This window comes from Pezoporus wallicus, unplaced genomic scaffold, assembly GCF_028554395.1.
Source record: "Pezoporus wallicus isolate ANWC-B61680 ecotype Strahan unplaced genomic scaffold, APGP_CSIRO_Pwel_v1 contig_7243, whole genome shotgun sequence".
Taxonomy (NCBI): Eukaryota; Metazoa; Chordata; class Aves; order Psittaciformes; family Psittacidae; genus Pezoporus; species Pezoporus wallicus.
The window spans coordinates 601,206-616,235 of record NW_026641336.1 but is presented as its reverse complement, the minus strand read 5'-3'; the positions used below and the strand labels follow the sequence as shown (position 1 = coordinate 616,235).

Below are 15,030 nucleotides of genomic sequence, written 5' to 3'. Positions count from 1 at the left end.
GAAAGCCTGTTTGAGCATTTTGAAGACAGGATTTAAAATAAATGTTTAATTATAAGAGATGTGCCTTTGTGTATTCCTGGTTTTTCTCAATTTTATTTATTGTTTTATCATTCAAGGATTCAAAACTGCTCTCAATGGCGTATTCAGCGGTTGGAAAGCTCTCAAGGTAACTGAAGCTCCATTTAAGGAATGGGACATTGATTCATTTTTCCAGAGCAAGCTGTTAATTTATCAGCAGCAAGCTTCATGCCATCTGCCAATTTTGCTATTGAGTGTACAGTGCAAAGAAAAGCATTCTTCTTGTGACATCTCCAAAGTTGTAGAAAGAAATATGTTTTTAGCCGATAGCTTCTCTAGCAGTGATTAATGGCAGCTCATGAATTATGCACAGAATTAATCCACTTTTCTGGATTGCCATAATTTTAAGGAATGTACAGCAAAGACCAGAGGACATGAAACTAGACAAGTGTGTTTTTTTCAATGTTACATTGGTAATATGAGTGATTGTTCATAGAATACGTCACTTTCCAAACTGTGTTTAGTTTGGAAACAAACTGGCAGATTTGTTTGACAAATAAAATGTGGGATGAGGGGTAAGACCAATGAGATGTGAAGCATTTCGATTTAAAAAAAACCAAAAAAACTTCATGAATGAAAATATCTTGTTTCAGCCGAATGCCTCAGCTCTTCACTAAGGACATTGCACTGGTACAACAGTTTTTTGAAGCTTTATGTAAGGTGGGTGCTCACAGGGCTTTGGGGAATTGCTAGGATTTTGTACTGGTTTTGCTTAATTCTTGTCACTGTACATTGTGAAGTGAAAACTCTTGTTTTTGTATTGCAGGAAGATGCTGATACTAGGCTTGCCATTCAGGAGGCTTTGTCTATGATGGTTGGAGCGTACACTAACTTGGAAGGAGCCCAGCGTACCCTGATGGAAGTTCTTGTTGCTTCTTATTTAATAAAGGTATTTTCAATTGAGTCAAAATTAAGTACGTTAAAAAAAAAAAAGTGCTATGAATTGTTTTCCTTTTTTCTGTCACTTTTCCTATACTTTTAGAACAGGTCTTTTTCTTACTGAATGTATTGGCCTGTCTGGGAGAAGGGGAAGTGTGTGCATGCTCAGATGAAGTATTTTTAATACTGTACAGTGGCTGCAAGAAGGGTGGCAGTGCAGTTTTCCATTTGTGTTCTGTTTTGCAGAAACAAAGTTGTTGTGATTATGCTGTATGCTTTTTCAGTCTCCTAAGAAAACTCTGAGAAGGAGCTGCCTCAAGGACAGTGTCTTGTGAAATGTTTTCTGAAAGCAAGAGTTAGGTAGAAAGGATCATTCACTGTTTAGCTGGGATTTCTGTGTGGTATGATTTCTAACATTATAAAAGAACTCTTTAGGAACTCATCCATGAGATGCTAATCCAGAGGAAATCACACTTCACTACTCTCTTACTTCACTGAGTATCGTGTTTGTGTTCAGAATTCCCAGAGGTCTGGGTTTTCAGAAAGAGTATTTTTTGTATTCTCTGTGTTTGCATGGGTGCTCAGGGAAACTGTGGAGGTGTATGTATTTCTAGTGGTGGCACTAGTAACTGTGTAAGAATATATTTTCATGATCTGTTGTGCCTGGGTGCTTGAGTGATCTGGCTGTCCGGGCAATACCCTTTTGTGACTATCTGAACCCAGTAGAGAGATCAATGACTCTAAGCTAATGTTTCTTTTCCACCTCTTATGAAGCTGTACTGCTTCTAAATGCAGCTCTGTTTTGTGTAGGTAGATGATGTCAGAACTGCCTGGGTGGGGCATTACAGATGTCTAAGAAATAGCAATAATCAATATTTATAGTTTCACAAAATGTGCATGTATTTAATAGAACATTTCATTCTTCATTTGTGTATGTATGAGAAGCTTGCTTTTCTGTCTCCTGCCATATAAAGAGTTAGCAAGAACAGTGTTTAAAAATGTTCAAACTCTGAGTGATGTTGGTACCAGAGGACAAAACAGATGACTGATGATTTACAAGTGGTAATTGGTCATTAGTGTGTTCATTTAAAACTTAACAGTATGCCTGTGTCTCTTCTCTTTAAGCCTGAAGTTCAAGTACGTCAAGTGGCTGTGAAATTTGCTAGCACAGTGTTCCCTCCGAATCATATCCCATCCAGATACTTACTCCTGTTAGCTGCAGGAGACCCGTAAGTTCTTTTCCTTTGAAGTTATTTTCACATATATACACACACATATCTGTGTTTGCATCCACTATATATTTGGATGCAATGTGAATGCATATATGAATCCTTGAGAGGTGGGCCTGTGCAAACCTCACAAAGTTCAACAAGGCCAAGTTCAAGGTCCTGCACCTGGATAGGGGCAATCCCAAGCAACACAAATACAGGCTGAGCGGAGAATAGATTGAGAGCAGCCCGGAGGAGAAGAACTTGAGGGTGTTGCTTGTCCTTAACATGAACTTGAAGAAAGTCAATCGTATTCTGGTCTGCATCAGAAGAGGTGTGCCCAGCAGGTTGAGGGAGGTGATTCTTCCCCTCTACTCTGCTCTTGTGAGACCCCACCTGCAGTACTGTGTTCAGCTCTGGGGCCCCAACACAAGAAAGGCATGGAGCTGTTAGAGTGAGCCCAGAGGAGACCATGAAGATGATCAGAGGGCTGGAGCACCTCTTCTATGAAGACAGACTGAGAGAGTTGGTCTTGTTTAGCTCAGAGAAGAGAAGGCTCCAGGGAGACCTTAGAGCAGTCTTCCAGTCCCTAAAGGGTGCCTACAGGAAGGCTGGAGAGGGACTCTTTACAAAGCGCATGTAGTGACAGGGCAAGTAGTAATGGCTTTAAACTGACAAAGGGTAGATTTAGATTAGACATTAGGAAGAAGCTCTTTTCTGTGAGGGTGGTGAGGCCCTGGCACAGGTTGCCCAGGGAGGGTGTGGCCCTGGCAGTGTTCAAGGCCAGGTTGGAGAGGTCTTTGAGAAACCTGGTCGTGGAAGGTGTCTGTGCCCATGGCAGGAGGGTGGGAACTAGATGATTGTTAATGTCTCTTCCAACCCAAACTGTTCTATGATTCTATTATATATAATAGAATATATATATATATGTGTGTGTGTATGTGGTTAAGTAGGTATGTATATAAAAACTCATTGAAAATAAAGTATGATAATTTGGAAATTAACCTTTACATAGGAGCATTCTTGGACAGTTCTGTGGAGATTTGTTATTGTGCCTTATGGTCACCTTTGGCTCAGATTCCGAGTCTGCTGACTGATCAGAGACTGCTGTTGGTAAAGCATTTTGTATTAATGATCAGTTGCAACTGTGAGGTAAAACCGAATTAAGTGAAATCACCTTTACAGTAGCTAGAAGTTATTTTTCTTGGCAAATTCTATCAGTCTACTTCTAGCCTGTATTTGCGAAGTGTGAGGAGCATGTACTTGTGAAAGTTTCCATTCTGCTGAGGAGTAATTGACTCATTAAATTACATCAGTCATTTCATTTGCAGTTTTCTATTACTGCAGTTTAAGTGGTGCGGCTTTTCCCAACTTGCTTTAATTGTTCAAGGTTTTTTTGTGAGTTCCTTGTAACTAAGAAAGGCTAAGTGTATCAATTGCAACAAATTCCTCTGTCATTACAATATTGGCACTGTTTCAGGAGTTGATCTGCTGCTAAGTAGATAACCATAAACCTAGTATGTGTCAGCTGAAGCTTCAATATAGGAAGTGATGGGGAGGAGGAGCAGGTAGGAAAACAAGTATGTGGTAGTCAGGAACTGGTGGTAAAACACTAGCAGGATATAAGAAGAACAGAAGTGGGCTGATGCAAACTGTTTTGCAAAAGCTAATCTTTTTCTTCCCCCTCTTTTACCCCTCCACCTGTATTTAACAAAGGTTTTTTCCCCTTCCTTAAAAAAATAAAAAAATAAAAAAATCTTATTTAAAAGCTGTTCTGTATCCTCCAGCATCCCAAGATATCTTACTGCTCATTAAAGGCCATTTGTTCTGTGCAAATAACGTCTGTTCACTATCATTTCTTCTGAAAGGAGGGAGGAGGTACATGGAGAAGCTCAGCAGGTGCTGAGAACATTTCCTGGTAAAAATGAAAAGGAGAGTTCTAGGAAGCAGATGCCTTTGTTCCCTGAAATGGTCCATTACATTCAAGATAAGGTATGGTGCTTCTGTCCCTGTAAATGACACGTATATGTCTGATGCTCCGGTGTGTAATAAGTGTGGTCTTCCCTGTATCCATCTCCCTCATCCCCCCTGAGGAGTAAAGTTAGGGAAAATCGCATTGAAGACCACACATGTTACTGCTTTGCCAAGATTAGCAATCATTGTTACCTTCTGCTGGCAATAATTGCAAGAGATCCAAGTGTTAAGTAATAAGGAGACAGATCCTTTAACAAAGAGCTTATTTTGCTTTGATGCTGTTTGTGCAGAAGATGTGTGGAAAAAGGAATCCAGTGTTCAAGGGTCATAATCCAGCACGGTTGCTCACAGACATGTTTGTGAAAAGATGGGAAGATCATTCTCTGGTTGGGCTAGTGAAAAATAATATTGTGCTTAAAACAGGAAAAAACTTCCAGACTAGGAAAGGAGATACTGGAACAAATGAAGAAGTGTGGTTTGTTTACTTTAAATACTTAATTATTTATTTTAATTTTAATTTGTGGAAATAATGGCCATTTAAACGGCCTTTCAGAACTCTAGGGGAATGATTTGCCAAAACCTGTACCACTTGAACTCTTACCTGAGAGATTCCTTATGGAATGTAGTGTACTTTGCTGGTGTACTCTGCTGGTATACTTTGCTGGTGTATGAAGTATTTGAAGCTTTATGAAAAACCTTGTGTTTGTCCAAAGTACTGGTTATTCAAATATATGCAAAAAAAAAAAGAAAAAAGAAACCAAGATTGAGTTTTAGATAACACTGTTAAATGACTTCTCCTTGTGGTTAATTTTTAAATTTTTCTTTACTTATGTAATGTCACTAAATAGCTGTGGATCAGCCTAGTTTAATCCCTAATGGGAAAAACAAGATTCCCACACTCCTCAAGGTACATTTCTTTGGTTAGTTATCTCAAAGTGTGAATTTTCACATATCATGAATAATCTGTGAGTGTTGGAGATGTTTGAGAAGTTTGTATACGTTGCTTGGCACAGCAGGCTGAGTACAAAATGACTTCCTGCACAAGTTAGCATCATCTTTCTCTCTCTCTGCAAGATGGTATATATGAAAGAGTAGGACCTGATATGCTGGGTGTGGATGGGAATCCATTCTTCAAGGGAGCCATCTTCTGGTTCCCTAATTCAGGTTTTCACTGATGGTTCTGGATGTCATTGAAGTTACTGTGAAGCAAAAGATCTGTGTGTGTTCAGAAAGATGAGAGTCTGAGTTCTGTGCAACGGCCTTGTGTGTTTATTCAGATGCAAGGCTGCCTTGCTGAAGCCAGCCCGAGAACTTAGGTGTGTATTGCCCAGAGAACAGACATGCTTTTCTGCAGCGTTTGCAGTGGGAGTTACTGGAAACCTTCTGTTTGTATGGTTTCTTGCTGGAATATGCCTGCTTGTCAGAGCTAACATTTCCATGGAAAGGAGTTGGTCACTAGCTGCAGCAGCCTTCTACTTTGCAGGTGGCAGTGTCTGGCTGACTCCCTGGGCTTGGCTGGTGCGGCACAGGGTTCCCACTTCCTGTACTAGGGAAGCCTGACTGCTCCACAGCCTTTGTGGGCAAAGCTGCTGTCTGCAGGCTTCCTGGCTGGCTGTCAGCTGGGGCACCTCAGAGTTTGGAAGTTCATGAGGTATTTTGTTTTTAAATTCTAAGGCAATTCATTTTTCCTCCTGAAGGGAAGAAAGAATGTTGTGCTTGCAGCCCAGAAAGCCAGCCGTATCCTGGGCGGCATCAAAAGGAGCGTGACCAGCAGGTCAAAGGAGGTGATCCTGCCCCTCTACTCTACTCTTGTGAGACCTCATTTGGAATATTGTGTGCAGTTCTGGTGTCCTCAACATAAAAAGGACATGGAACTGTTGGAACAAGTCCAGAGGAGGGCCATGAGGATGACTGGGGCTGGAGCACCTGCTATAGGAAGACGGGCTGAGAAAGTTGGGGCTGTTCAGCCTGGAGAAGACTGCATGGAGACCTCATAGCAGCCTTCCAGTATCTGAAGGGGGCCTACAAGGATGCTGGGGAAAGACTCTTCATTAGGGACTGTAGGACAAGGGGTAACAGGTTAAAACTTAAACAGGGGAAGTTTAGAGATTGATTATAAGGAGGAAGTTCTTTCCTGTTAGTGTGGTGGGGCCCTGGAATGGGTTGCTCAGGGAAGTTGCAAATGCTTCATCCCTGGTGGTGTTCAAGGCCAGGTTGGACAGAGCCTTGGGTGACATGGTTTAGTGTGAGGTGTCCCTGCCCATGGCAGGGGGATTAGAACTGGATTATTTTAAGGTCCTTTCCAACCCTAACTATTCTATGATTCTAATGTTGTCCTCCATCCTCCCCTGCTGTTCTCTCTCGCAAATTCGGTTTCCACTTTGAGTTGATAGGGATGTGAAGTTGATGGACCTAAACTACTATTACCAAGTGCTCTGTGCCCTTCATTGTCATAGAACTGTTGTACTTTTTCAGTTGCTAAGTGGAGGATAGTTATGTCAGCAAAACTTCACTGATCTTTCTGACATTTCTGCTGTTTGTGGGTCTGAATGTTCCGCTCTTAATATATGTGCTGTTGTTTAGGCCTCTCACCAAATGAAAACTCCAGCTAAATATACAACTGGGACTGCATCATTGCCTTTCAATCCTGCCACATTTGGTGAGGTAAGTGTCTGGATTTACTTCCTTATATATGTATACCGTAATTTATTTACAGGACAGTGTAAGAAGCTAACAGTTACCGTAAGTCACCCTATGTTTTACGTTCTAAATTTCCTCTTTGAACAGATGTTGGGATTAACTCTCCATCCCTTTTCTGTCTGAACAGGATTTTCGGGGAGGGTTGGGAGGAAAGTCCCTGAGAGTGCTGCTCCACTGCCTTCTGTGGCATACCTAATGTAATAGCTTGTCAGAGGGAGAAACGGGCAGTCAGGTTTAAAAGTCCCATTATGCTCCGTGGGGCTGTTCTTTTCATAGCAGATTCCCTGGCTTCAGTGATCTGTACGCACATGCTGTACGCATCATGCTCAGCTGTGATGCCTGGTCTGTATTAACCATGCTTTGGGTTGCATATGAATGCCAGATTGTATAGGGGACAGGCTGAACCACCCGCAAAGGGGTTGCATCAGCTGATGATGATAAACCAAAAATCTGTGTATGATTTAATCATCTGAGAGTGATGCAGGCACCGTAGGGTTGTCTGCTTGCACAGGCATATTGCAGAAATTCTTTGTAAGATTTGTTACACTTTCTATTTGTTCCTGTTTCCATGCTGACTTTTCTGTCTAGATTTGATTAAAGAAGAAACTCTCTTGTTTTGGTTACATTAAATGTAGCATATTCCCTGCTCTTCTATTTTGTCTTCTCCATGTTGTTTCCCAGTGCTCTTGCACTCAGTATCCTGTGTTTTTCTGTTCTGTACTTAGATAGTTCTGTATCTGCGGATGTGTCTTGCTCACAGTGCAGGTGTGGTGCCAACCTCGCAAAGCTTGGCAGATATGCAAGATCAAGCTCCAGCCATTGGACGTTACATAAGAAACCTCATGTCTGGCAACCACGTATCTTTATCTTCCTCCTCCTCTTCAAAAAGTGTAGAAACCAACCCTGTACATACGTATATTGGCCTTCTTCAGCAGCTGTTAACTAATGTTGGAGGTAAGAATCTTTGTGCAGTATTAGCTTGAAGAAAAATCTTCTCTTGCTAGAAGTGAGTTGCCATGTTCAGTGCTTTGAGCTTGGCTGCAGGACTGACTGAGCTGCAACGCTGACTATATGTTCTTCAGTTTAAACTTATTCTCTTCTGTGCTGCTTTGTAGGTAGGAGAAAGCAGGACCACAGAATTGCAGCTTTAAATGCTTTAAAAAAAAAAGACAATTGTGAGGCTGCTGCCGTAACAGCTATAACCAGTGAATGCTGTCTTCCTCACTCTGATAATAGCGTATCTGTGACAAGTGTAGTCTTAAATCACTTGATGCCTTTAGAACAAATTGTTACCAGAATTTTTGCTTCTGTTTCCCTAATATTTCTGAGAAAAAATATACCCTATTATTCCATATTGTTTGTTATCTCTAATGAATTGCAAATGAATGCTTTCAAATGCCTGATACTTCTTAACCTCTTTTTATCACTGCTAGATTGTTGTAAATACTGCGATTGTTTAATAACCTGATTCTTTAATTACTCTTTAGGTTTGCCAGTCATGTATTGTCTTCTAGAAGTTGTTTCAGTGTATCCAGAAAAACTAGCCACCAGATTTGTAGACAAAATGGATTGGATAAAGGTATATTGAAAATTTACATATTTTGGTTTATTTCTGAGGGTGGAGTGGGTTTGGCATTAGCAAAACCTGGCATTTTCCCATGGTGGAATGGAGTATTATTTCCAAGTATGCACTTATTTTAAAATCTGGTATTTCTACTTAGAGCCAACACTTCATGAAATGTTGTATGTAGCAGGATGGGGAAGCTATGTTTTGATTCTTTTGTTTTACCAGTTTTGTTAACTGACCTATATCTTCAGGGTAATCTGTCATGGATCCTGTTGGTATAGTCAGTCAGTTTTTCCCCTTGATCAGAAGATCCATTAAACAGTACAAGAAAACTGAAAACAGAATTCTTCCAGTGGGAAGATGTGAGTGACTTTTCGGAAAATGAGATCAGTTAGATCCTTAATTGTTTTAGAGCCCTTTCTGTAGAGGTGATTTTATGTTTTTATTAGCCTCAAACAAACAAAAAAAGATAAACTGGAACCTGTTTGAGAATAAGCCAAAGATAATTCTGCTTTCTCTAGATTCTCTTCTCAGGCAGCTTCTTGTTTTTTCATGGTTTGCTTCAAGCATCCAGGATTTGCTAAGCTCTTACAGGTTGCCTTCAATTTCATTGGGAATCTGGCAGAAAATAATGCTTGGTTGCATTAAAGAAAAATTAGAATGTGTTACAATAATTTCTCCTGCTGATATCTGTGCTGCATTGCACTGTATACAGTTTACCACATCTCATTTAAGTGCAGGTATGAACCTTAGAGGATTTAAACATTCTCCATTTCAGTATTGTGTATTTTTTGGAGAAAAACCTGATTTTTCTTTGGCCTGGTATACATTAGCAAAATAAAGCTTCTAGGTGTGGTAACTGATAGTACTTCATTCCAGAAATACTGTTGTGAAGCATCCTTTAGGATATTTCACTTTGCCAAGTGGAAGGATCAGGTCCAGGAGGTTGTTAGAAGTCAGCTGTGTTATCTGATATATGTCTTGAGTTGAACTTAAGAGTTATGTTTCATGAGCCTGACAGATCTCGTTTCTTGTTTGCTTGGATCATTTTTGCTGCCTTTGTGATGGCACAAATTTTTCACATGAGTTTGTTGCATTATATGTCAAATTAATCCAGAGGTAAGATTGTATCTTAACAAATTACCTGATGCTTCCCGAGTTCAACTTTTTAACAATTCACATAATAGAAGATCTCTAATACAAAGTGGAAGAGTGCACTGAGAGCTGTGCTTTCCTGGACAACTTTTTTTTTGGCACCATTCGATTTAATTGATTTAACTTCTTGAGGTTTGTGTTTTTTTTTTTTTTTTGTTGTTTTAATCCCTTGATTAATAAAAAGCAAATGGAAGCCTTCCAGTAGCTCTTGAAAAATAGTGTCTTTGGGAGGCTTTTTAGCTCTGTGTGAATTCAAAACATGGAAACTTTTCTGAATATGAATTCATCCAAGCATTCCAGTAACGTGTTAGTGCAGAGCTGGTGGGTAGCCCTCTTGTGGCTAGTAGTAATCTTCCTCCTGAACACTGAGCATTCAATGAGTGCTTTGCTGAATTGAGTGCTTTCTTTCTAAGTGGTAATGCTGCTGGTTTAAAGAGTGGTTTCTGAGGTAAGTACTATTTATGTAGCTGCATGACAGTTGTGCTTGTGTATCGAAGCTCTGTATGAACAGACCATATGAGAAGCTGCTTCCTTATTTTATGTTTCTTTTTAAAAACTCCTGCAGAGTCTGATGAACACAAACAAAGAAGAAATGCGCGAGCTTGCAGCCCTGTTCTATTCTGTGGTGCTGTCTACCATGTCTGGAGATGAGCTTAGGGCCTCCTTGGAGCAGCTGATTAAGATGACGAAAGACAACCATGTAACTACCTTTCTTTGTCTGCTTCTTATTTTTTCTCGTCTCATGTAACTGATGGGAAATATCACAGTATGTCTGGGATGTATTAGCCTTAATCTGAGTGTAAAATTAACTAGCTGATATCCAGTCGGACTGTGAGAAGGGATTTTTGTTGTAGGTGAGTGCAACAGATCTTTAAATAAACTAATCTCTGAAGCTGTTGTTAAGGTCAGAAGGATTTCCTGGAGGCAGTTCCTAAGCAAAGGCAGCACCGTCACATATTTAACCAGTCTTAGCCAGCTTAAATATTCCTCATCCTCTTGAATAGTAATGGGTCAAACTATCTACCAGTTTACCATTTTTTGTGAGCAACTACAGGTACCAAAGAACTAAAAAGTATTCTTAATAACCCCTCGCCTCCTGAGCCGTAGCTGCTCCCTGGCTCCTCATCAACTCAGGGTCTTGTCCTGCCAGCCGCCTTTCCCTGCTGGGGGCTGACTTCTTCCCTCCCACTCCACATGGACTGCTCAGCAATCCTCCACCAGTCTATGACTACATAGGTTTGCCTGCCTACTGCCCTCCAGCAGCTCCTTCCGACTCCCATTAACCTTATCTCTGCATTTTGCTACTATGAGCTTGGAGGAATCCTGAAATCACATTGAAAAAGTTTCTGTGCTGGTGTGTCTTGAATCCTGAAAAGGAGGGAAAATATTAGTATTTTAGGTTAGATTTCCCCAAAGTGTTTTTATATCAGTCTCTCCTAATGACTTAATGGGCTGCTATTTTACATCACAAGTAACAGACTCAAATGCTGACAAGTAGTGCTGATCACTGTACATTGTAATTAACAAGCAGGATTTATTTTGTATCTGCCAAAGTGGTCTCATTGCTCTGTTTCACCTAGACAAGCTAGATTGAGGATCTGATCCAACTTGTGATAAAAACCAGATACATTAACTAAGCTGAGTTTAAGCCCCTGCCTCCTTCTTTTTCTTTCTTTTTTAAATTATTTTTTTGTAATTAAGGTAGCATTTAACTCAGCATTATTTCTGCACAGAATCCTTTCATTAGAAGTCACCTGTTGGAATGAGCACCATCATTAGGTAGTCTCAGCACCAAGTCAGCATTGGAGAAATTGCTGTTTGTGACATTAATTGTAATAATTAGGTTTCACAGCCTGTGGCCATTTGAACTGTATAAAGGCATTACCTTCAGTATTTATAGGTCAAGTATGTTCTCATTCTTAGCAATATAAATCTGGAGTAATTCCCCTTTACTATTGTTTACCAAAGAATACATTTAATCCCCTTAATCTGAGTATGTCCAATTTTTAAGTAGAGACAGCGTTGTGTTATCTTAGTAGACTTGTGAAGGTGAACTTACAAATCAGATGAGTTGGATTTTTACTACTTATTTTTGTCTAGCTACCAAAGGGTGGGTTTTAGGAATGTCATTGCTGGTGATAAATTCTTAATCTGTCCTCCTAAGCCTCTTTTAAGTTTCATTAATTTATCTTAGAAGACTCCATCCATCAGAGAGCACTAGAAATATTAAGCTCTTTGTCGTTGCACTATGTGTTAGAACTCCATGTTAGGACTGAAGAGTTCAGTTCACTCTTCAGGGTGCCTCCTCATCTGGCTTGTCCATCTGTGCTTTTAAGTCAGAGTTTTGTGCAAAGTGTTACTTACTTACTTTGAAAATGAGATTTTCTGCACTACTGGTGTTGTCTCTAGAGTCCGGAGGTCCAACATGGATCCTTGTTGGCTTTGGGATTTACAATTGGAAGGTACTTGGCCAAAGGGAAATGCAGAACAAGGGAGCTACATAATGCAGAACAGCCAAACACTGCCGTCATGCCGGATCAAGAACAGCTCATAAAGTCAACGACAGAGACAATAGGTAACTTCCTGCCTAAGACTTTGCCACATATAACAGTTGTTTTTTGGACCACCCCAGGCTGAGGACTTTTCCAAGATATTCAGCCCATTGATTCTATAATCTTGGGTTTACTTTCTGTGGTAGAATTTACAGTGTATAAAAATGACATCATATTAGGTGTATGGATGTAACCCTTTTCAACAAGAATTAGGTGGACTCTTAGCTCATAGACTTAACATAGTAGAATTAGGGGTAGTGCCACTGCCTAGACTCCTCTCAGTCTCCTTTTACTTGGATTTTGTTCCAGCATAATGCTTCCTACCACTGTAGAGGAGATAAATACTTTGCTTCTTGTATGGGTAAAATATAAGTGCCTGCCTGACCACTGCTAAATAATAAAATTCAAGCCATCCTGTTTTGCTTTTTCCTGTAGGTTCTTTTCTGGACAGCACCTCTCCCTTTCTTGTGGTAGCTGCTTGTACAGCTCTTGGGGAGATTGGAAGGAATGGCCCCTTGCCAATCCCCAGTGAAGGACCAGGATTCACAAAGCTTCAACTTGTGGAAAGTTTATTGGCTCGAATCCCTTCCAGCAAGGAAACAAATAAGGCAAGATTTTGTAGTGTTGTTATGATTCCTGTTCATTTCTGGAATGCTCTGTCCCCAGGTTTATGTATTATCTGCCAAACTCAGCCCCTCTTTTTAAAAAATAATTAGGTTTATCACTGGTTTTAGTGAGTCAGAATTAGGCTAAGGGTTTTCCAGTTTTGTGTCACTGTTGGTCGGATGTGCTTTCTGTAGTCATAATCAGGAGCTTACTGGATGAAAACTACAAATGGTCATAATTTTAATAAAAGAAAAAATCTTTTACCTGGAAATAATCCTCAAAGGTTAACAGGACATTTGTTTTGATCTGTGTTCTGGAAAAAAGGTGCACTGATTGATCTAATAAGTGTTTTGCATGACTGACTTCTGGTACCTTAAATGAAACTTCAAGCAAGGCTGAGAAAGTGGGTTGAAAGTATATCTTCTGGACTCTACAGGAAGGTTTTGTGATTGAGTTTGGTTTTTGTTTGTGTTTAAAGATGAAGGAACGAGCAATACAGACATTAGGTTACTTCCCAGTGGGAGATGAAGATTTTCCCCACCAGAAGCTACTGTTGCAAGGTTTAATGGATTCTGTGGAGGTGAGGCACTGTCAATGTATTTTTCTTTATACTGCGGTGGGTATTTCTACTTAAATGCTTTTTATACACTCTTGAGACAGATTTTACAAGGGAAGTTATCTTTTTGTAGTAGTCCCTCTGGGTTCTTTAAAACTGCCTTGAAACAGAGAGCGGGGGTAGGTTTGGGGCTTGTAAAATGTTTTATATCATGGTTTAAAAACTTGCCAGTTGAGGTCTCTGGGGCGAATATGTATTCCACTTTAGGAGAACTAACTAACTGTATGTGTAAAATCTTAAGAAATTATACTAATGAAGCCATAGGTTTGTACTTTAGCCTGAAAAAGTACCCTAAAAATAGATAATATAAATATATCTTCTTTTTTATCTGAACTGCATCAACTGATACATCTTGCTTGCATTATGAGCTTTGTTTATAGGAAAACATGTATCTGTTGTCAGTCTAAATATATCAGTGTAGTATACTGGTTTCATGGTACTTCAGAGCTCCTATACATTTTACAATATACCAGACAGCAAAATTAAACAGTCAAGGAGCTTTTCAGGGTTCTTAATTTACAGGGTTTTTGACCTTTCTTCCTTGTTCATACTAACATAGGGTTCAGCATTGTTGAAGCAGCTGTTGAGTATCAGATAGGCTGGCTTTGCTGAGTACTCCAATTCTATGTGCTCAAACAAGCAAGAATAGTAAGAACATTGTTTACACAAACAGAAAATGATGTTTCTGAGTGCTATGTTTATCTCCTGTAACTGTATAGAGACTTTACATATTCCTTTATAAAATATGTATTGGGAAAAAAATCCCAGCAAAACAACAAACAAAAACCCAAGCCAAACCCAAACAATGTATCTTAGATTGAAGGAAGCTAAAGGCTTGCTTCTCAAAATGCCTGTGCATTTTGTGCTCCCAGAGAGTAAGGAAAACAATCTAGTAGGCACCAAGCAGGTACAGAAATCTGTTCTTATGACCCAAGATTCATAAATAATGACAAAAAAAGTGGCGGAGTTCAACACATTCTGTTTCTGAGAGCTTAGAGAGTAGAGGAAGAGGATAGAGAAGTAAAGCAAAGTATTGTCTGAATTATTTTAATGTGAATAACAGATTTGTGCATCTCTTATTAATGATCAACTTCTGGATGGAACTTCAGGAGAATCTTTTACTACTGCACAGCAAAGCTGCAGTAGTTTTTGTTGATGCCTGGCAGTCTTGTTCTAATTTTGTTTTATTTTCATCCTGTCTCTCTAATTCTTTCTGTGCTGTGCTCTGCTAAGTTGAACTTCTGCAGAGACTAGCAAATGCTCTGTAGGAGATACACTTTAAGTGTGGAAATTCTAGCTCTTACCATTCCTTTTGGAGAGTCCGAAGCTGGATAAGTTTCCTTACCAATCTCAATGGATGTGACTTGCCACATAGTCTCAGCAGTTCACCAAAAGTGGGTGGGATTGGAAGAGAGACTGTGGTTCTGTGGAGTACATGCCAAAAGTTTTGGTGTGTGTTCAGGGCTGTCAGTAAGGCTCTTGTGTTTTTCAGGCCAAACAAATAGAACTGCAGTTCACCGTTGGTGAAGCTATTACCAGTGCTGCTGTAGGGACAAGCTCGGTAGCTGCACGTGATGCATGGACAGTCACAGAGGAGGAATATATCCCTCCTTCAGGTAGGCTTTGTTAATACAGAGGATGGGTTGAGGAACATAGACTCTCTCAGTTATAGTCTAACACTGAACTTCATAACTT

The 15,030-nt window shown here is 39.9% G+C and overlaps 1 protein-coding gene across 4 annotated transcripts in view; it reads left to right on the top strand.

Moving 5' to 3' along the window:
• The window catches only part of ECPAS (Ecm29 proteasome adaptor and scaffold), a 62,710-nt gene that overhangs the window by 25,194 nt on the left and 22,486 nt on the right, over positions 1–15,030 (top strand). For 3 of the 4 annotated variants that reach the window (XM_057423149.1, XM_057423151.1, XM_057423148.1), the window contains 13 exons: positions 117–166; positions 672–738; positions 845–967; positions 2,083–2,186; positions 4,034–4,157; positions 6,723–6,803; positions 7,565–7,793; positions 8,327–8,418; positions 10,127–10,261; positions 11,971–12,136; positions 12,549–12,721; positions 13,198–13,299; positions 14,828–14,951. In XM_057423149.1, the coding sequence (XP_057279132.1) occupies positions 117–166; positions 672–738; positions 845–967; positions 2,083–2,186; positions 4,034–4,157; positions 6,723–6,803; positions 7,565–7,793; positions 8,327–8,418; positions 10,127–10,261; positions 11,971–12,136; positions 12,549–12,721; positions 13,198–13,299; positions 14,828–14,951 (1,570 nt within the window). The remainder of the gene's footprint in view (positions 1–116; positions 167–671; positions 739–844; positions 968–2,082; positions 2,187–4,033; positions 4,158–6,722; positions 6,804–7,564; positions 7,794–8,326; positions 8,419–10,126; positions 10,262–11,970; positions 12,137–12,548; positions 12,722–13,197; positions 13,300–14,827; positions 14,952–15,030) is intronic. The other variant, XM_057423150.1, reaches the window with a different exon arrangement.